Raw genomic sequence first — 24,160 nt, 5'->3', positions numbered from 1 at the left:
TACTCAAATATAACTTTTTTTTTACCTAAAAAACTGATCCAATAATTCATGAGAATGAATCCACTCACTCCATTCTCAAATTGAGGACTAAGACTTTCTATCGAATAAATCTAATAGTTTGAATTAGTGAGTAGATCTAAATTATTAACTATCCTAAAATTGATGACTAAGACTTTCTATTGGAGTACGTGGATCCTGCTCGAAATACATATCAAGTGATAGCTATTTATATTTTTTTTTGTTTTATCCTCGCACCGGAGCAATCCTATCCGAGCTGATAACATTCACACGTATGTAGATGTGAGACTAACTTTCTTAACATACATTTTTTCCGTCCACAAAACTCGAAACCAAGATCTTACTTAAAGGAATCAACCATATACTATATTTATATTTATTAGTAAGGAAGAAGAAATGAAGAAAATATAGTGAAAATAAATAAAAAAAAGGCGAAGATTGCCGCAAAGGAACGAAGACAACGCAACATGTCCCACGACTCATACTATTAGTGTTAGAGATGAGATCTGAATTGTTGTGAATGAGAGAAATGGATGTTGAAAGAACTTCGCTATGTAATTTGGTTGTTAACTTTCTTCTCGAACATCATTATTTTCTCACTGCTTTCGAACTTCTTCATGAACTTCTCGATGATGGTCGTGATCATCAAGCTATTCGTCTTCAGAATTATTTCTCTGATTCTTCTCTCTTCCCTCCTCATCAAATCTCTCGTCTCAATTCTCTTCGAGGTTCCTCCCCTTTTTTACTATTTTCTATTTTATATAATTATTCGATTTAAGAGAGCGACACTTGTTAAATTATTAAACATTCTTACTCTGTTATCTCTGTGTCATTCTTATTTCCTGATTGGCTGGATGGTGTGGGAAGGGAGCACATCTGCTGTACCGCAAAATGTGTTATTCCATGTGCCACTGCTTGTAATTGTAATTGGTTGAAAAAATATATTTCGATTAAAATTTTAGTAGTTAATTATTTTTCTGATCAATCACAATGAATGACACATGGAGTTACACACTGTTTCTGTTTCGAGACAGTAGATGTCCATCCGTGTGAGAAAATGTGGATGTTGTGGACCCAAATAAGAATAAAATGATATTTGTCATTGTGAGAAAAAAGTAGACGTTGTTCTTATTTCATGGAAAGTTGTAACAAATTATAAAATAAGTGTGATATGTGATTGGACATTATTAATTATTTGGATAGAAATTAGGGGGCCTACAAGTTTCCCATCTCTGAGGTATGAGAATGTTAGGATAGTACACGAGTCTCTCACTTAGTGGAACGTGATAATGATATATGTATGTAGTCTTACCTTACAAGTGAAGAGTGTTTCCAGGATATGAGAATGTTAGGCGATTACACGAGTCTCACTTAGTGGAACTTGAGGATGATATATGTTTGTAGCTTTACCTCACAAGTGAAGAGATTGTTTTCCAAATTTGAAGCTGTTACATGACGACAACCTTATTGTTGTGCCTTAGATATCTGATTGGACATTATTAATTGTTGTACCTCCAAATACACTCTATGTAGTAACAAGATGAGAGCGATACTTGTTGAGAGAGGCAACCACCCACTCTGAAAGAATTAGTTACTCTTAGTAGTACAAAAAAATACACTCTGTATATTCATTTTATTTGGATAGAAAAAGGGGTATGAGAAGGGTACGCAGCCTCCCTCATAAGTTGAGAAGGTTGTTTCCAGGAAAACCTTAGGCTGATGTACGAGAGTCTCTCACCTAGTGTAACACAAGGAGGATAGATGTATGCAATCTTACCTTATAAGTGAGAAAGATTGTTTCCGGGATATGAACCTATTGGTTACAACCTTAATGTTGCGCCTGTGATTTTATTTGAACCAAGATACTCATATTTTATGTCTATGTTTCATAGCTTAATCAACAAGTGGACACTTGGGGACGTTGGTTTAGGTGATACTTGGCATGCTAACAGAATTAAATAGGAAGGAAAATGACATTAATAGAGTGGTTTTATTCTGTTCTCTTTTGTTCTACACGTTGTATCGACACCAAAATATCTCATTTTTTAACCTGATGTTCTGTTGTGGTTTATTGATATAAGGTGTCACACGTTGAATGGAATTTACATATTATGTTCAGTACTGGTATAACATGTCTACCAAACACTACTGTATTTATACTAATGAACTGAGAGCTTTTAAGACGGGGTTATTAAGTTGAATGTGTTACTGTATTGCCTTTGAAGATTCTTATGCCAAACCTTGCTCTGTTGAATGTGATGTGTTACTTCTGTGTGTGCATGGGGTGCTATTTGTTAGATCTGTTCTTATTGTGTGTTTAATTTGCACAACCTGCAATGTTGTATGTGACCAAATATGAAGAGATAAAAGGTGAATGAGTGAATAAACTCAATTTAAGAGCAGTGATAATTTTGTGTTACAAGAATGGACACATTAGACAAGATAGAATTATGAATGAATATACTTGAGAGAAAGTTGAGCTAGAACCTATTATAAAAAAGATAGTAGAATCTCACTTCAGGTCTTTTGATTATGTGTGAAGAAGACCCGTAGAAGCCCCTTTGGGAGAATAGATCAATAGGAGGGTAGCCCAATATCTAGAGGTAGAGCAAGAAAAACTATAAGCAAAATGATTAAGAAGACAAATTTAGATTTAATGATTTGCTAACATAAATGATTTATGTTAGGATATTATAGTGTTGTTTGATCCATGTAGCAAACCCTAAAGGCTAGGTTATTGTTGTAATTTGTAAGAAAGAATAGCAAAAGGACAAGGAAGCCTTAAACACAACCTTAATGCAATTATGCCTTCGGCGTGGTGGTTATTCACTTGGTAATAAGCGGGTGCTCCCTTTCAATTAATTCGATTTCAAACCCGAATTACACAGACAAAAAAGGCTTAATAAAGAATGAGATTTGCATTGAAAGAGAGGAGAAATACAGCAATATTATTTTCAAAGAACTAAGGCTCTGCTTATCTGAAAAGAAAAGTCAAGCCTTTAGTATGATAGCAATAAAAAACTAGTGAACTAGGAGAAAAGATAGCGTAATTGAATGTGGTAATTAATTAGGCAGTGATCTGATGGAAATCCCTTCAGAGTCTGTTATAATCTTAAAAGTCAGCTCGTTATGCTTTCTTCTTTTCAGAAATTCACATTATGATTACTTTTTTGGGTTAATACTCAGGTAATGATTGAAGTGATATCAACTTACTGTGTCATTTTGTGCAATATACACTTTTTGTTTTTATTTTTCACATCGGCATCGTTTCTGCATGTTGCCTAATCTTTTAGTACCTAGGCTCCTGAAAGAAGGTGCACTTTTAACAACTGTATATTTATTCTAAATATTAACTTATCAAGTACAATGTGGTTTAGAATGCATATATATTCCATTTCTTATGATACTTTCTCTTGTCCATTTTCATTCTTGCATTGCAGTGGCAGATCCTCAAACTTTGCTGGAAGAGAAAGAAGCAGCAGAAGAAAAATTAGCTATTAGTGGTTATGAACTGCGTTTGGCTCAAGAAGATATCTTAAAACTGAAAAGTGAACTGCAGAAGAAGGCGGAGAGCCCTAGTGAACCAAATGGTATTTTTTTCCAAAACACTTTACCGTTTGATCTTTTTAATTTTATGCAATATCCAATTTGCCTTCTATGTCACACAGTTAAGATGTTCATTTTGTAAATGGAAAAAGAAATATTATTAGAAGATAAGAAGGGACAGTACAAGAGGATAGGATGTCCTCCAAATGAGGCCACAAAGTTGAAGGACAAATAAAAGTAAAAGGACCATAGGAAACCATGAAATAAACACAATCCAAGGAGGAAAAAAATGAAAACACCATTACTGCCCCAAAACTCTCATAGGAAACTCCCTCCACTAAAACATCTGCAAAAAAGCAACACACCCTTTTTCTTCAATCAAGTAGACAACTTCAAAGTTGCAAATGAACCTAATTAATCCTTCTAAAGTAGACCTTCATCATCTTAAAAAATTACCGTGAACTTTCTACAAACTTGGAAGTCCAAAACTAAAAGGTTCATTAAGTTGATAAAGCTTCTTCAATTCTTTGTAATTTTCCATCAAATTAAATAGTTTGCTTGAATGTTCTGTTCATCTTATTGTGCCCTTAACTCATCCAGTAGCAAACCTTCATTATCTTCATAAGCGGCATCAAGGTTGTCTGTGAAAAACTCGCACGCCTCAGTGGATGTGAGTGAAGGATGATCCTTCTTCTGTAGATTTTAAATTTGGAACTACATGGGCATTGTTAAGACCAAGTAGACTCAACACACATTGCAGCAAAATGTGTTTGACACACATTTCAAACAGAAGCAGACCCACACAGAGGATAATCGGCAGTGGACAGACAGCCAAATAGCGCCCTGGACTGAGACACAAGGGGTGGATTAGCCGGAGAAGGGCCACCGACAATCTTTGTTGAAATGTCTTCTGGGAAGTTAGAACTTAGAAAAAAGGACATGGACCTTAAAATGATCTTTCCAAATAAAGAAATAGAAATAGAGCAAGACACCACTGGTTATTACGTAATTGTTGAGAATGTAGGATGCAGCAGTAACACACTGGAATTTAGGCAAGGCAGTTTGGGCATCCATTGGCAAGCTGCTCGGAATATGCAGAACTGTCTGCAAGAAGCACCAGTAATAGCTAGGAGGCCATGGATCTAACTGGGAAGCCGTAGGTGATTAAAAAAACTCTGTTGACAAGGCACACCTTTTTGTGTGAAGGAAAGAACACTGGAAAAAGGCACTGCAGGGAAAGCAGCACAGTGCGAGAAGTGCCACTTGTTATTTTAATAAATAATTGACTATATATGTATGTAAGAAGTTAATAATATGCATTCAACTTACGTTTTGTTGATTTGCTAGAGGGACATGTGCAATGTCAGTCACTGTGAGGTTGCTGACTTGCTGTATCAGTTGAGCCAGTGCAAGTTTTAGAGGAAAAACAAACGTGGTTTCCTGTCATAAGGCTGATCTTCTCTCTATCTGATATTTTCATTTAAAATGCTCATACAATGCTGAATATCAGTTCTGATTTAGTCTTGTTTAATATATTCCCAAAAACACATTTTAAAGAATCAAATGCATTTAAAGAATCAAGCACATTTGTATAGACATTACCTTTTGGAAAATGATACAATTTGGCTTTATAGGAGGGTTCGCAGTGTTCTGCACTTATACTTCTTTCTTCCTCATATATAAATTCTTGTTTTAGCCTAAAAAATAATGCATCTTGGAATACTTAAAATATTCTCCAGTTGTAATTGTAACTGCTCTATCCACAATATTGTAATTCTAGCATACTTCTATTTTGGATGCAGCTGCACATTCAAGTGGAGATGTTTCAGTGAATGATGGGCAACAAATTCTTCCACAGAAGAAAGATATTTCCTTCACTGATTTAGGTCCATTAAAGGATACCGAACGTCGAGATCTTAACTGTGCTGTGAAGGAATATTTGCTTATAGCTGGTTACCGTCTTACTGCAATGACATTTTATGAAGAGGTTGGTTCCCTGGAATTGATCTCTCCCTCCCCGAAAAAAAGAAAAAAAAAGTTGCTTTCTTTTTATTGAAAACTCCTCAAACAGCTTGCTATGTGGACAGGAGGCTGCAATTTGATTAGTATTTATGGAACCTGTTCTATATTTTTTGGGTTCTATCGATTTTATTTTTATTTGCTTTGAGACAAAATATTTTCCTCTTCTGTCTTCTCTCCTTCTCTTTCTAGTTAATATAGTTTTTAATCTAATTAATATCCTTTTGTCCCCAAGAAAATAATGAAACTGAAAAGGAGATTTCTATGATACTTTCTTTTGTGGTATCTCGTCATTCTCCTACATTTAGACTTTACTGCAAGGTTTGTTCAACAATCACCCAACAGTTAGTATTATTGCCAACAATGTAGAGAGTATGACAAATATCAAAATTGTAGGGATTTAATGGCAGAGGAGAGGAGAGACTCCTAATACTGTTAGTAAATATTAGATTGATATTACTTAATTGTATTTTACAATTTTTATGTAATTATATATTATATAAACCACTCAAACCTATCCATACTAATAATTTAGGTCATGTTCTAATGTCATATAACTACTACTGGTCCAGCCAAAGAAGACTAATAACTTAATGAGACTCAATAAATGAACAACCATATTATTGTAACCATAAGTGAAGGTAACGCTGTCCACAGAGTTCTCCTAGTAAAACACTAAATATAGGTGTTCACATTTATGTATCATATATCACATTATGTTGTTACCCCTGCTATTTTTTGGTTCTTAATGTATTATACAATATCTGATCTGCTATAACTGTTCCTGTAGGTTACTGACCAGAACTTGGATATTTGGCACAACACACCTGCATCTGTACCAGATGCCTTGCGTCATTATTATTATCAGTATCTTTCATCAACGTCTGAGGCTGCAGAGGTGATTCTTTTGCTTCCTTTGTATTAAACTTCAATTTAAGAATTTCCTTTTTGCTTAGTAAGTTAAGTTTTATCCTTTATAGTTTGGAGGCATTTGTTGTTTTGATTTTTGATAGGTCTTTGAAGATTTAGATAAATTTTACTAAATTAATCCTGTAATATTCATTTCAAATTACTTTTTCTGCTGAATAATACATGAATGCTAATGCAGGAAAAATTTAATCTACTCCGAGAAAATGAAACATTGCTGAAATCGAATAAAAGGCTGACTCAAGAAAAGGATACCTTGTTGAAAAAAAATGATTTGGCAGATGCTCAAATAAGTGCATTTACTAAATCCTTGGAGGCAATGCAGAAGGATCTTAAAGACAAAGATGACCTGGTAGTTCCTTCTTAGTTTTAAAAGATGCTATCAAACAATATGCATATTTTCAAAGTTATAATACCCTAATTTTAAATTTTCAGGTGCAAGGTTTAAAGCAATCCTTGGAGTTCGAAAGAAAGGAGCTCAATGATTGCAGAGTTGAGATCACTTCGCTAAAAATGCTTATTGCAGCGTCTCATTCTGGAAATAATCTGGTTGTTAGCGATGTTAATAATGTTCAATCTCAATCTGTGGAGAAATATGAGGAAGAAATTAAGAAATTGCGGATGGAAGTTGAATGGTTGAAAGAAAAGAATATTAGAGGTCCTGAAAATGGAACCCTTGTTGGTTCTGAAAATGAAATTTTGCAGACAGAAGATAAAGTTATAGAGATTCATGAAGACCGGGGTGCAATCTCTAACCCTGGTGATGTAGCTTCTGGTGTTGTAAGCAATGAGGATGCTCAATCACCAGTTATCCAAACTCTTAATGAGTATGCTGATAAGCATGAAGATACATTGCCTGAGTTATTTATTCCTGCACATACAAGTAGTGCTTTTGAAAACAACCATCATGTCTCCGAACAAGATATTGGCCAACAAGCATTGGATAGCACATTACTTGTTAGACCGGATACTGTAAATGGTGAAGCAATATCTGAGAAGACGGCAAGTCCATTCTACTCTTGGATTAATGAAATCCTTAAACATCATTACTTTTTGGTTACCTTTTTCTAATTTTGGGAAAGTGAATATTGGGACTAGTATTGTTAGGGCTTGTTTTCATGTTAAAAATGGTTAACTAACAGTGTTGCTTCTGCCTTTCATTGCCTATGGAAAAGGGCGGCCCAATGCACGAGGCTCCCACTTAGTGGGGTCTGGGGAGGGTAGATCTATGCAGCCTTACCCTCGTAAGTGGAGAGGCTATTTCCAGGATTTGAACCTGTGACCTCATTGCCTATGAAAAAGAGGGGAAAAAAATCTCTCTTCAAAAAGAAATAAGGAAAAGATCAAACTGACAGAATTTTAACAAAAAGGTTTTTCTACATCATAATGTAATTATGTTTTTGGTTCTTATATATCTATTTATTTTGACAGGGATTGGGAACAATTCAGATACTTGCAGATGCTTTGCCTAAAATTGTTCCTTATGTCTTGATAAATCATCGTGAGGTGTTCTACTCGATAAATCTATTTCCCTTATACATTGCCTTGCATAGGCTGCAATAATTTTGTTTGGTTGCAGGAGCTCCTTCCACTAATAATGTGTGCAATCGAGCGCCACCCAGATAGCAGCACTCGAGATTCTTTGACCCACACATTGTTTAATTTAATCAAGCGTCCTGATGAACAACAGAGACGAATAATAATGGATGTATGTCATATTTTCTTAACTCTTTTTACTGAACAGTTTCGAACGCAAATTTGAATTTCTGTCATCATTTCAGGCATGTGTCTGCCTTGCACAGAATGTTGGAGAGATGAGAACAGAAACAGAACTGCTTCCACAGTGTTGGGAACAAGTATATTCTTGCCTCTTTTTTCCGTCTCTTTGGTATTCTGACTTTGGAAACATGTTTTCATTTTTTTGCTGTTATGATGTTTAGATCAGTCACACATACGAAGAGCGTAGACTGCTTGTTGCTCAATCATGCGGAGAGCTTGCAGGATTTGTACGGCATGAGATTCGAGATTCTCTTATTTTATCTATCGTGCAGCAACTAATAGAAGATTCTGCCAGTGTTGTTCGAGAGGCTGCAGCTCGTAATCTGTCTATGCTGCTTCCACTTTTCCCAAACGTGGATAAATATTTCAAGGTCAGCCTCACTATTTTGCTTCGAGGAAATCATGGAGAAGGTTTCTGACCTGAGACTTGGCTACAATGTAAGCTCTAGAACAGGTTGACGAGACATGATCTAGGGAATGGGGCCTTTTACCATTACCATAATCTGACAACTTTTAGAGAAAAAATAATAGTTAAATATGAAGAGTTGCTCCAATTCTTTGTTTTCTTTTGTTAATAGGTGGAAGAGTTGATGTTCCAATTGATATGTGACCCGTCGGGAGTGGTGGTGGAAAGTACTCTCAAGGATTTGGTTCCTGCAGTTATTAAGTGGGGAAACAATTTAGATCATGTTTTGAAAGTTTTACTTTCTCATATTTTAAGCTCCGCGCAGGTATTTGTTTTCCTCTGTACTTAACTTCTCTCTTGTTACTGAGTATTCCATGCTTAGAAATCATTTTTGAGTGGAGTTTGCTCCCCAATCTGCAGCGTTGTCCACCTCTTTCTGGGGTTGAAGGGTCTATGGAGTCACATCTCCGTGTCTTGGGTGAAAGAGAGCGCTGGAATATAGACATTCTGTTAAGATTGCTGATGGAATTGCTTCCTTTTGTACACCATAAAGCTATTGAGACATGCCCATTTTCGTCTACCACAGAAACTACACAAGCTATTTTATCAACCACATTGCTTGATTTGTATGCCAGGTAAGCTTGACAAGAAGAGTTGATTTTGAAGTAATATTATCCCTTTGTAACTTGCTAGCTTTGTATGGTTGAGTCATGTTGAATGTATATAGAATGCACAGTTGCATAAACACATATATATGCATAAACCGAAAGACAAACTAGCATGACAGCTTTGTTAAAGCTGCTAATGATCTTTCATGGTTTCCACTTTTGCTAGGGGACAAGTTGAATGGGATGCATTTGAATGGATGCATGTTGAGTGCTTTCCTAATTTGATACAGCTGGCTTGCTTGTTACCACAGAAAGACGATAATTTACGGAACCGAATTTCAAAGGTCGCTTGCCTGCCTTTTGATTATTTTAAAAACTGTTTTGTATGACTCCTGATTGAAGTTTGATCATAGATATTTCTAGGTTTTTGCTGATCAAACTCATGTAAAGTGCAGTTTCTGTTATCTGTTTCGCAATGGTTTGGGGATTGCTACACAACATGCATAATGCTACCTGTATTTCTAATAGCGGTTGGGGACGATGCCAATTTGACATATTTTCCTAGTGCCATCCATTCAAGAATTAGAGGTAATGGAGATTCTTCAATTTTTATGTGAAATTTTTGCATAGTTTCTAATCACTATATACTAATTTAACTTATAGGTTTGAGACCAAGGTCTGCTATTGCTGATAGGCTCTCTACAATGTGTGTCCTACCGCTTCTATTGGCTGGTGTTTTGGGTGCTCCTGGAAAAAGTGAGCAATTATCAGGATATTTGAGGAAGCTGCTACTAGAAGACACTTCCGTGGAGAATCGACCAACAAAGCACACTCCTGAGATTATCAATGCTATCCATTTCATTTGGTCTGAATACTAACATCCTTAAAATTTGTAGTTATTTTCCTTCAATATTCATAATGAGCTTTCTTTATAATGCAGCATATATGAAGAAAACCATGGCTTGATATTTAATATACTGTGGGAAATGGTTGTCAGCTCTAATGTAAACATGAAAATAAATGCTGCTAAGCTTCTGAAAGTTATTGTAAGAATAATGTTTTCTTAGTTTCTTGTTGCATTTGCATCTCATAAATGAGAAAACTAACATATGTTCTTCATCAATAGGTGCCACATATTGATGCAAAGGTTGCTTCGACTCATGTTTTGCCCGCCCTAATTACTCTTGGATCTGACCAAAACATGTATGTGAAGTATGCCAGCATAGACGCATTTGGTTCTGTGGCTCAACACTTCAAAAATGATATGGTAGCTGTTACAGTATTTCTCCCCGGTTTCAGTTGAAATTGTGAAGTTGTTTTTTGTCTAGGAGTTGAAATTGTGAAGTTAATGCAGCACCATATTTAAAATTCTGATGAAATAAGATATCTTCCAGATTGTTGACAAGATACGTGTTCAAATGGATGCATTTCTTGAAGATGGTTCTCATGAAGCTACAATTGCTGTTATACGGGCATTGGTGGTTGCAGTGCCGCATACAACGGAGAGACTCAGAGATTATATCCTTAACCTTACTTTTGGAAAAGCACTTTGTTTTGGAAAGTCTTCATGTCCTGACATTTTAATTTCTGCTTTTGTAGTCTGCATTTTCTGTTGATTTTCAAGGTCTCTTTAAGCTTGCAATTTGTTTCTTTAACCTGACATACATCTTTTGTCGAAGATTCTCCAACTTACAGCTATGCCAAATGCAGCAAGTGATTTGATGCGTCGGAGAGAGAGAGTTGATGTTTTTTGTGAGGCAATTCGTGCTCTGGATGCTACAGGTTTGTTATAAATAATTAGATATCAAGGTTGTGGTAATATATATATACCAGATCTTTGTAGTTTGTACTAATGTGTTAGGCTCCAGATTTTTAGTTGATTTACAGAATATACACCTGGAGCTTCCATTTTGGTAGTTTTCTCGCCCGTCCCGAGCCTAATAATTTTCTGTGAATTTGTTTAGCCAAGCGAGTGTGTTCAATTTAATGCCCATAAATAGGAAAACAATCCCAAATCTTACTTAAATTAAGTGGCTGCTTTTTTGGGAATGTGTTATTCTTTTGTTAAAAGTCTTTTCCCATTTTTTTATTAGCAAATCATTAGTTATTCCAATTTTATGCTCTACCCCATACTATGGAGTCTAGAATACAACATTATGTGTAAAATCTGTAGTCTACAAGTTTTAATTTCTCAGACAGATTATTATGTTTATTTTTTCATATCTCTTTCTTCCCTCAAGTATTTTTAATTCTTAGTTTTTCTTTTTATAGATCTTCCTGTAAATAGTGTTCGTGATTTCCTTCTGCCTGCGATACATAATCTGTTGAAAGACTTGGATGCACTTGATCCTGCACACAAAGAAGCCCTTGAAATTATTATGAAGGAAAGGTCCGGGGGAACTTTCGACACTCTTAAAGGAATGGGTGCTCATCTCGGGCTTCCATCATCCGTTAGCAACTTCTTTGGCGATAGCGGGTTGCTTGGAAAGAAAGAAACCGTGGAATCACCATCTGAAGCAGCCGTGTCCCCCAACGCTACAACACCACCAGTGGAGGACACTAGATTAAGGCGCCTCATGATGGGGAATTTTAGCGAGATGCTTCGCGGTAAGGCAAAAGCCCGTGAGGAAGGTCAGAACCAATAATAATATGTATTTGTAACTCTGCATAGTAAATCTCTACCCACTCATATGCATAAGGTGAATATCACTAGTGTTTGTTTCCCATATATACAACAACCAAGACTTATTCCATTAAGTGGGGTTGGCCATTGTTGTTTCCCATTATATACAAGAACATTTTTTAATTCCTTATATAGTGGTTTTTCTGAGATAGGTGATAAAAATAGATTTTATTGCAGTTTTGTTGTGTTCTTATGAGATATTTGAATGAATGAAGAGTACTGTTATTGTAGAATCTGTAAATTGCTCATTGAGTTATTTTTGGCTTTATATTTTGTGTTTGACATACATTTAGATTGTGATTTATTAAAAGTGAGATACTCTTTTTATGGAAAACACTGATAAACTGATGTAGAATCATAGATGTAGCTTTTAACACAGTAGAAAAATAAGGAAGAAGAATAAAGACTACACTTATTGAAGTTACGAAAATGGTGAAACCCTAGTCGGACGTCAAACCGGAAGAGGTCCCGTATTAGGTTTAACCGGTTTTAATGCTTAAACGTCTAGTCGGGCTAAGTGATTTCATATATAATTAATATTTTTTATCAATAAATATATAATTATATATAGATGAAACATTTTATATAATTAATAATTATGTATAATTATATTGAAATAACATTTCTCAATATATTTTTGGACCGAAGTAAAATAAAAGATTAAAGTAGTGTTATTTTTTTAATTTTAAGTAAACTGTCCGCTTTACTTCCTGGGTTATCCTGGTTTAACCGGGTGTAACATGGTCGGACTGAAATTTTCTCGGTTCAAAGTGGTTCAACTCTCATTCGGTTAAGACTGTAAACTAGAGTCATTTTCAAATCCAGTTAGTGGTCAAATTGGTCGAATCGTCTAGTACGGCATGGTTCTCACAACACCAAGTAAAACCCAGTTGGGGTTCATATATGTTGCCTTCAATTTCTTCTTCATAGAAGCCAAGTTCCATTCTTAGAGCTTCAAGTTGAAGTTTAAAAGAAAATGTGCACACAGCGATGACATTTTCTTACACATAAAAATGGAGAAGTTAAGACAATAATGCTGTAAGAAGTTAATCCTATTAAAATGCATAAGGAGAGAAATGTTGGTAACTAGGGAACAGTGTAATATCTATGCACTGATAGTATAGTATAAAGACTTATACATAGTCAGTAGATCATTCATCATTTATTTGTGTTACTTTTATTCCAGAGTCAATAATGATTAAAAATAAATACTAGATGATGTAACGACGGAAAGATAGGTGAGGTTGTATAGTAATTGTAGGAGACCAAAACCCAAATTATGGTGAAAAATTCTAGATTCTGGCGACTAATTCTTGATTCCAATGACCTAAGAACATGGTTGTATGTGAAGATTCAAACACACTTCACAATGACAGGAATATAAAGATGTTTTGATGATGTAAAACTTAAAGGAAATAAGTCAAATCAAGAAGAAAAAAAGGCTACAAGATCATGACAATGGAATGCAGAAAGGATAAACTCAAAAGAAGACTTGGTTAGTATCGTTGTTTTATCACATTTAATTATGAGAAAAAGATATGTACAATGATAGTGTATGAGTTTGATATACTGTAAATGCATCATCTACAATTTGTTCTTAATCGTCATTAACTTTTCAAGAAAAGTAATACAAATAAATATTTATGTTGATAATGCATAAATATAAACACTCTTTAATTATTTGCATAGTTCTTCTCACAAAGTGTAATCAACGTCATTTGAAATATGACGAAAGGAAATTAGAGGTAAAATGTATGCACCAAAAGTGTATGAGTATTAATGATGTGTTGGTCTAGTACTGTAAGAGTTCGATTCATGTGAATGATCCTTACCTAAAAGGTGAGGATATATCATTGGTAAAATAAAAAAAGTATATGAGTTTTATACAATTCAATACATCATCTATTATTCATGTTTGATCACAATTGACTCTTCAAAAGAGTAATAAAAATGAATAGTAAATGATATATTGAGTGTGTATAAATTTCTATACTAATAGCGCGTAAATAATGCACTTATGAAATTAATGTATTTTCTCTCTCTCAATACAATCATAATTGAAATGTGAAAATTTTAATGCTTATCATTTACTATTGTGAAATTTTTAATTCTTATCATTTACTATTGTGAAGTTTTTAATTCTTATCATTTATTATTTTAACTTTAATTTGAGGTAGTATATTTAACACATTTTCATATCTTTGTGGGGCCAAATATGGATTTCTTAATTGGAGCAATACTATCAATAACAAAAACATGAGACACTTTTTAATTTCCCTCCACAAAAAGTTTAACAATTAACAATAAAAAAATATGTATGGCGAATTCACGAAGGAGTATGATTAAGAATGTTTTACCTTCTCTAAGACCAAAATTTGTACAACCAGTGTTGTAAAAATCAATTCATATTGGCTGGTTGAATCGATAAACCGGTTTCAATACTGATATAGTACAATAATTATACATGTCGGTTTTCAATTGAACTGTAGCGGTTATACCGGCGAGTTTTTATTTAAAATTAATCTTTAATGAAAATGAAAAAAACTATTGGTTTTTTATTGATTTTTCAACATTAATGTTAATATATTATATGTATATATAATTTATCCGTATGCGGTTTAATTAGTGAACCATCGATTCAACCGCTATACCATTATACTATTACTCTAACCGGTTTGATGAACAATACAATATTAATAACACTGCTAATAACATGTATATAAAAATAAAAATAGAAATGAAATAGAAACAAACACAATATCATATAAAATATTAATTTTGGTGTAAAACAAGTAAACAATCAACATGATGTTAGTCTAGTAATGTAAAGTCATATTAGATCCTCAACATGACTAAAAGATTAAATATTCGATTCATGAGAGCGGCTTATTGGGAAAGACAGTCACGAACCCCCGAAAAGAATTAGTTCTTTACCTATAAGTTGAGAGAATATCATTAGTATTACAAAAAAAGTTACGTAACCAACTAGCTAATCGTGCTAAACAAACACTTTATATAGTGACATTTTACATTTTTGGTACTACGATGGATATTCTTCATCATTTTGGGTAGATAACTAATTCCTTTTAGAGTGTGTTGTAATTTCCAACAAATGTCACTCATAAAAATTAAATTATTGACTTTTTGGTCTAAGTATCTAATATAACCTTATTATAGTGACATTTTACTAACAAGATCTGAAATGGATGAAATTAACAAACTTTAATGTGACGTTTTACTTAATAGAATACACAAGTAGGAGCAAACTTAATGTGACATTTTACTTGGAAATATGGGCGAACACGTGGGGCCCGCCCATCCACCGTTGTTACCCATCCACCGTTGTTAATAGAATACATGAAAATTATGTCTATTAATCTGTTTCACCCATTAACTTTTCTTCTACAAAGGGTGAACGGTCCATTACTTGAGAAAATGATGCATGTATTTATAAACTCTCAATCAATTATTCATTATTTATTTTTAATTATCATTAACTCTTTATAAAAAATAATATATATTTTTACACTGACAATATATAAATATTACACTTTCGTTAGCTGTTTTGAGATATTTCATTTATATTTTCTACCTCTTACATTCTCAAAACATATCTTATTTTTATTTTGTGAAAATGATGTACACTGATAGTTTATGAGTTTTATATACTGACATTGTATCATCTATTATTGATATTTAATTATAGTTGACTTTTCAAAAAGTAATCTAAATGAATAGTGAATGATAAATTACATGTACATAAATCTTTATACTATCAATGTATAGGTTTTACACTCATTTTATTTTTTCCTATGATTCTTTCTAAATTTACTTGAAAGTTAATTATATGTAATTTAAGAAAGAGAATAACACATTATAAAACTTTATACACAATCATTATATTAGATACTTTTCATTTTTAATATTTTTGAAAAATCAATAATAATAAAATATAGAAGGTAAATATCTAGTAATAGTATATAAAAATTATAGTAAGTAGATACATTTATTTTAAAAAAAATGAACTATAAGATGAGTGTTTTAATTTTTTATTTTATGTACTTTTTTATTTTCATTTTTAAGAAAATATTTGGGTATTGTTTTCATTAAAGTGGATATGCAACATCTTTATTAATTTATAGAGTGTAATTTATATATATTTTGTCATACTACAAATTTATACATATTTGATATATAATCTATCATTCATTTGGATTGTTTAGTAAATAATAATTAAATATGAATTATAGATAATATGATAACGGTGTATAAAATTCATACACTCAGTGAATACATTTTCTCTCTCTAATTTATATGAATATTAGAAAATGATATATTCCTACTAATCCTCATACCCATAAAAAAGTCAGAAGTTGATAATTTATTTATTAATTATTAATTTACAACTGATATATATCACTTTCTTATATGTAAGAAGATTAGTAGAAAAATTTAGTATGAAAATGCCAATTATAACACACACAATGGCCAATGCTATTGCCATGATATATGAGTGAAGTTATTGCAAAACAATTACAACTCAATTCCCAAGTCTTTGTGGGACCATAGCCTTTAATGCATTCATCAATAAACAATTTGATCATTTATTGAACACCAAATCAAACCCTCTACCCTCAGCTTATATAATCTGCCTCTGAATCTCACTTTCAACTCATCCCTACACTGAGTTATTAAACAAACACTTGTGTTGTGTGTAGTCACAAAAGACAAAGACAAAGACAAAGAACAATGATGAAGAAGGTCTATGTTGTGTGTGGAATGGTGCTAGTGTTACTGCTTCTTGTGGAATTGTCCTTCAAAGTTGATGCTGTGAATTGTAACCCAGTGGAGTTAAGCCCTTGTCTTCAAGCAATTACTTCAAATATTCCACCTCCAAGCATTTGTTGTCAGAAGTTGAGAGAACAAATACCATGCTTATGTGGGTACCTTCAAGACCCTAACTTGAGACAGTATGTTAACTCTCCTGGTGCTAGAAAGGTCACTTCCTCTTGTGGGGTTCCCTTCCCAACTTGTTAACCACCATACATACCCTTAAATAGGTCACTTAACCCTTGCAAGGGTATTAATATAATATAGTTGAATATGGTGTGTGGGGTATTTATTTAAGAATTTATCTATAGCCTGTTACTTGTTACTGAGCATATATGTATAAGGAAATAATGGAGTTGTGATATTTGCTTGAGAAAGTATGAATGATGATATAATGGAAAAAGTATAAAATATGAATTATATAAGTTTATGTTAAAGAAATTATCTGAATTGATTGGCAGATTAACATGTTTATTTTTTAATTTTATTTTTTAGGGTGTTTTAACATTTTTATAGATCTTGATCTGGTGTTAATGGTGCAATCAAGGTCATAATTTTGTTTATGATTAAATTACATTAATAATCCCTAAATTTTAGTGAAATTTTATAAATTTTTCTCAATTTTTGCACTTGCATAATAATTTGGTCTCAATTGATATATGTTAAACTGATCACCTCTATAAGAGAGATGAATGTAATTTTTAGACAAAAAAAAAGATGATCAATATAATAAAGTTAAATTTGAAGGGGTGTCACTGTAATTTTCTCATAATTAATTCATTATACATTAGGTAGGATTATTGATAAATTATAAATTTATATAGAGAATTTGATTATGAAATCACTCTTCTCTTTTTTATTTATTAAAATAATACATCTTTAAAATTATTGATATATTTTTTAAAAGACCAAAACATAAATATCATTTGACTCTTATACTACTTGACTTGACTCCATATGATATACCATATTTAGTGGAAATCCTTTAGGGAGTATATAAAATTGTATAATTTCTTCTCTATGACCATTATAATTGGCAGATATATTTGTTTTCAAAATAAATGACGGATTCCAGAAACTCAAATTCAAAATCAATCTAAATATACTTTAATTTATTCCACACACTTAACTAGTTATTTTTTTATCAACAATGAAATCTTTATTAAACAAGAGATAAAGTAATTAGGAGAACAAATGATACTCCTATTCATACAATCCCATAATTAACAAAGAGATAGACAATTTGAAGGGTATCTCACCCAATCGATAAAAGAATAAGAGAACAATGAAAAGCGAGCGTTGAGAATGCTTAAAGAATTCAAAAAAATAAGTTTCATCATATCATCTAAATTGAACCTCATATTATTAAAAATGTATTTGTTCCTTATGTGCCAAATGGTCCAGTGGGAAACCAAAGAGCCTTCCACCAATATTGTTTTTTGTTATCTAAAGTAATACAAATGAATGATGGATAATGGATAATGTATAAATTTTTATACTGACAATTTATAAATAATACACAATTCTCTATAAACTTATAGATATTTATTAAAAATATTATAGGTATAATCTTCTTGGTCTTGTCCATATCTTAAAGGACAGTCCCACATGGATACTCAAATATATGTGCAAATTGTCATCCATTCTTATTTGTTTAAGACATATAATAGGGGTGGAGTAGTTCCTTTTCAGGATAAATACTATATCTATTTATTGTTAAATCTTTTCTACCACTATCGTTTTTTCCTTGTTTATGTTATTGTTTAACAAACCCATTTTTCTGATTCTTTACTACATTTTTATATTTATTCTTTAATTTTTTTTATTGACTTTTTTTATTTCATTTTTTTTTCTAATTGGATTTTGTTTATAATAATTTTGATTTGAATAACCAATATGTTACAATCATCTATCTCCAGGTGATGTAGGGAGCATTGTAGTGTTTTTTTTTCTAATTTTAGTGTCCAAAATTATTGATAACGTCTCGTGCGAATACACATATAACCTCTATTGTCACATCAGCTGGGTACATGTGTTAGCAGTCAACACCTTATGCAAAATTTTCCTCTAAAAGCTCCCTACTTCATGCAAGATAAAAGACTCCAAAAATCACTCTTCTTAACCCACATTTTCTTTATAACTCCATCAATCAACTCTTCATATAGCTCACATTTTCTTCATAACTCCATCATTATTGACATGGTTATGCCATTTATGGGTAATCTGTCTGATAAGATATTCATGTGGAAGTTTATGTTAGGTTCTATCTCTTGGATACATAGACAATTGTTTATAATGATTTGAGTAACTATTATTCTTTGTGTTCACGTTTAGGATAAAATTAGATTTATTTTTTCTGTTGGTTTACAATATACTATTGTTTAGTCTAACTAATATTTATGTTTTTACACGTTAGATATAGTAGTATATGTATAGTATGTATGTTTTAATTAAATATATTTCACTAAAATTTAGAGTATCTAATATATTTTTGATTTATGCAAAACTGTAACAAGAGAAGTTATGAAATCATATAGTACTAAAATTAGTACCGTAAAACTTGGTCCTTCAAAATCATTTATGATGTACGATACTCATATCAGATTAATGTTCAAAAATATGGTAAGGAAATAATTTGACATTAATTTTTAAAAACATATAAGAAAATTAAAGGAATAATCCATTACAGTATTTGATAATTACAACAATTATTTGATAATTACAATAATTATTTGATTCCCTTTAAATGAGATTTGATGAATTTTAAACGAATTTGAAGTAATGACCAATGTTATTAAACCGTCTGATCTGAACGGGTGATTTCATACATAGTTAATATTTTTTTATCATTAATTATATATAATTAAAGGCGAGGGATTACCATTGATTGTACAAAAAAACTCAATTTTCATAAACCGCAAACCATTCATCAACAATTCTTCCAAACACAATTATTGTAATAAAAAAATAATATATTCTCATACTAATCATCTTACTCCATAATGAGGAATTTTAGCGAGATGCTTCGTGACAAGGCAAAAGCATCCGAGGACGGCCAGAACCAAAAATAATATGTATTTCTAACTCTGCACCGTAAATCTCTATCCACTCAAATGCATAAAGTGAATATCCACTACGACAGAGTTGTAGTTTAAAAGCGTGTATTTTAGATATATAACAACACTTTTGAGCGTTGTCTATTTAAGCATAGTAGAATACGACATGCTTTAACAACACTTATACAGGTGCTGTTGTATGTCTTATATACAACAACACTACCTCCAATGAGTGTTATTATATGTTAGCATTGTTGTATTAATCATATGCAACAACATCGTATAAAAGGACGTTGTTGTATATTATTAATACAACAACACTTGCCATAGAGCATGCATTATTGTTTCATGCATATACAATTATCAACAACACATATATTCTAAAAATCACATACACATATTAGTACACCATGAGGAATATTTAATGAGATATATTGTAAAACAAGAGCAAATTTTTTAAGATTACCACAAATTAAACACTTATATATGTTGCCAAAATTTCAAGATTATCATTGGCACATGTGCAACTCATATCAAGAAGCAACGAAACAAAGAATATGCATAGAAACAAATAGACGTATAAATGAGAGAATATCGTTTAGGTCAAATACTCCACTATTAATTTTTCTCATATTTAAACACTATATCAAATCAATAGCTTACATTTAAGAAAGTTTTGTTAATATGACATCTTCAACAATGCTAATCAAGAGAGCATTGTTGATATTACAACTTCAACAACGTTCACTCAAGAGAATGTTATTGATATGTCATCTTCAACAACGCTCTTTAAGCAACTTTTGATGCTTAAATGTCGTATCCTAGCAACATTGCTCATTTAAGAAAGTGTTGTTACTATGTTATATTCAACAAAGCTCTCTAAATATTGCGCTGTTGATTTGATATAAATTAACAGCACTTGGTTAATGGTGTGTTGTTAAAAAATACTCATTCAAGCCAATGCTAATTCAATAATGCTCGTTCATGATTGAGGTGTTGATGTTATATCCGCCTATTTAATATAAAAGTGTTTGTTTTAATGAGCGTTATTGGTTATCTTCTGCCTTGTTTTTAAAAGTTTTGTTCTAAAAAATGCGGTTGAATGACCACCTTTAATCACAATTGACTTTTCAAATCGTAAAATGTCACTTTATAAAGTGCTTGTTTCGCCTTATAGCTAGTTGGTTACCTAACTTCCTTTTTTAGTTATCAAGGATATTCCCTCACATTACAAGTAAAGAACTAATACTTTTTGGGGTTCGTGACTGCCCCTCTCAAGAAGTTTCGCTGAACATATAATCTTTTGGTCATCCCGCTGATCTAATCGGGCATTGCACCACTACACCAATACCACGTTGATTGCTTACTTATTTGTACACCAAAAATGATATTTTATATGATATTGTGTTTGTTTATGTTTCATTTCTCTTTTTTATTTTATATACATGTTATGAGTATACAAATTTTGGTCTTGGGGAAGGCAAAACATTTGAAATCATACTCCTTCGTTTATTCCCCAGGCATATTGTTTTATTGTTAATTGTTAAATATTCAAATCGAATACTTTTCATTTTTTGTGGAGGGAAATTAAAGTGTGTCTCATGTTTTGTTAGTGATAGTATTGCTCAAATCAAGAAATACATATTTGGCCCCACTAAGATATAAAAATGTGTTAAATATGTAGTACCTCAAATTAAAGTAAAAATAGTAAATGATAAGAATTAAAAATTTCACAATAGTAAATGATAAGAATTAAAATTTTCACACTTCAATTATGAATGTATTGAGAGATAAAAAATACATTAAATTCATAAGTGCATTATCTAGGCACTATTGGTGTAAAGATATATACACATTCAATATATTATTTATCATTCATTTTTATTACATGCTTGAACAGTCAATTGTGATTGAACATGAATGGTAGATGATGCATTGACTTGTATAAACCTAAAGGGTGAATGATACTCTTCGTTGCACCAAAAAAGTAAAATGTCACTATATAAAGTGCATGTTTCACCCGATTAGCTAGTTGGTTACCTAACTTACTTTTTTTGGTACTACCAATGATATTCCATCACCTTATAGGTAAAGAACTAATTCATTTTTGGGTTTGTGACTTCCCTTCCCAACAAGTTTTGCTCCCATGAATCGAGCTTTTAATCTTTTAGTCATCCTCATGATCTAGCAGTGCCTTAAACCACTACACCAATCCCATGTTGATTGCTTACTTATTTGTACACCAAAATTGATATTTTATATGATATTGTGTTTATTTCTATTTCATTTCTCTTTTATATTTTTATATAAATGTTATTAGTGTACAAATTTTGGTCTTAGAGAAGGCAAATCATTTGTTATCCTACTCTTTCATGTTTTTCCCGTGCATATTTTTTACTGTTAATTGTTAAATATTCAAATTGAATATTTTTCATTTTTTGTGGAGGGAAATTAAAAAGTGTCTCATGTTTTGTTAGTGATAGTATTGCTCAAATTAAGAAATACATTTTTGGTCCATAAAGATATAAAAATGTGTTAAATATACTGCCTCAGATTAAAGTTAAAGTAGTAAACGATAAGAATTAAAAATTCCACAATAGTAAATGATAAGAATTAAAAACTTCACAATAGTAAATAGTAAGAATTAAAAATTTCACATTTCAATTATGATTGTATTGAGAGAGAGAGAAAAACATTAATTTCATAAGTGTATTATTTATGCATTATCGTTGTAAATATTTATACACGCTCAATACATCATTCACTATTCCTTTTTTATTACCTTTTTAAAGAGTCAATTATGATTAAACATGAATGGTAGATGATGTATTAACTTGTAATATTTATGCAGTGTTAATGTAAAGACTTATACGCAATTATTATATCATCTATCATTCGTTTGTAATTTAAAAAAAAAAATCAAAGATAATAAAATATAAAAGGTGAATGATATGTTGACAGTCTATAAAAATCATATACAGTCAGTATATACATTTTTCTGTAAAAAATAAACTATTAGATGAGTGTTTTAATTTAATTTAATTTTATGTATTTTTTTATTTTTTATTTACTTTGTAAAGAAACATTTTGGGAAGGCCATGTATTTTTCATTAAGGAGGATATGCAACATCATAATTAATTTATAGAATATATATATATACCATCATACTAGAAATTTATACATATTTGATATATAATCCATTGCTTAGTAAATTATGTTTAATTATGAATGGTAGATACTAGATAAGATGATGACATTGTATAAAACTCATACACTTAGTGAATACAATTCTTTTGTAATTTATATGGTCTAATGTGTTGATCGATACAATGTGTCTTTCGACTCACATTCTTGCTTTTCTGGTATCAAGTGTGTACATAAATTTTCAATAAATGTGTTATTGGATGTTTCTCGTTCTGGTAAAAGTTTTTCTTCTTAGGGTGATTAAGAGAGAGAATAGAAGTAGAAGAATGTATAGAATAATAGTGATGCATCGATGGAAAAGAATAAAAAAACATGTGGAAGTTTATTATAGTTATTAATGAGATGCTACAAATGGATAAAATTGCAAACATGGAAATAATTAATAGTAGTAAAAACACAATAAGAACACAAAAATTATGTTTATTTAATTACCTAAATACCCCTTAAATATGTTTTACCTTTATATAGTAGTATAGATAGTATATGAGTACTAAATTGCCAATTATAACACACTCAATGCTATTGCCATGATATATGAGTGAAGTTATTGCAAAACAATTACAGCTCAATTTCAAAGTCTTTGTGGGGCCTTAGCCTTTAATGCATCAATCAATAAACAATTTGATCATTTATTGAACACCAAATCAAACCCTCTACCCTCAGCTTATATAAACTGACTCAGAATCTCACTTTCAACTCATCCCTACACTGAGTTATTACACAAACACTTGTGTTGTGTGTAGTCACAAAAGCCAAAGACAAAGAACAATGATGAAGAAGGTCTATGTTGTGTGTGGAATGGTGCTAGTGTTACTGCTTCTTATGGAATTGTCCTTCAAAGTTGATGCTGTTAATTGTATCCCAGAGGAGTTAAGCCCTTGTTTTCAAGCAATCACTAGAAATCTTCCACCTCCAAGCATTTGTTGCCAGAAGATAAGGGAACAAATACCATGCTTATGTGGGTACCTTAAAGACCCTAACCTAAAGCAGTATATTAGCTCTCCCGGTGCTAGAAGGATCTCTACTTCTTGTGGGGTTCCAAACCCAACTTGTTCACCACCACTTATCAACTACTAAATATAC

The 24,160-nt window shown here is 31.9% G+C and overlaps 1 protein-coding gene across 1 annotated transcript; it reads left to right on the top strand.

Annotated features, from left to right (window-relative positions):
- On the top strand, nt 478-12,254 carry LOC109354206 (lisH domain and HEAT repeat-containing protein KIAA1468). The gene is made up of 20 exons (XM_019596545.1): nt 478-746; nt 3,459-3,608; nt 5,367-5,551; nt 6,374-6,481; nt 6,692-6,862; nt 6,946-7,512; nt 7,942-8,016; nt 8,090-8,218; nt 8,292-8,366; nt 8,451-8,660; nt 8,868-9,020; nt 9,116-9,330; nt 9,530-9,647; nt 9,759-9,891; nt 9,967-10,168; nt 10,244-10,349; nt 10,430-10,570; nt 10,698-10,821; nt 10,969-11,085; nt 11,575-12,254. Exons 1-20 carry the CDS (start codon nt 539-541, stop codon nt 11,946-11,948), a joined length of 3,561 nt encoding a protein of 1,186 aa, XP_019452090.1. The 5' UTR covers nt 478-538; the 3' UTR covers nt 11,949-12,254.

The sequence above is a fragment of the Lupinus angustifolius genome, chromosome LG08 (assembly GCF_001865875.1).
Source record: "Lupinus angustifolius cultivar Tanjil chromosome LG08, LupAngTanjil_v1.0, whole genome shotgun sequence".
NCBI classification, from domain to species: domain Eukaryota; kingdom Viridiplantae; phylum Streptophyta; class Magnoliopsida; order Fabales; family Fabaceae; genus Lupinus; species Lupinus angustifolius.
Note: the sequence above shows the minus strand (reverse complement) of the source record. Positions and strands in the feature narration are given on the sequence as shown.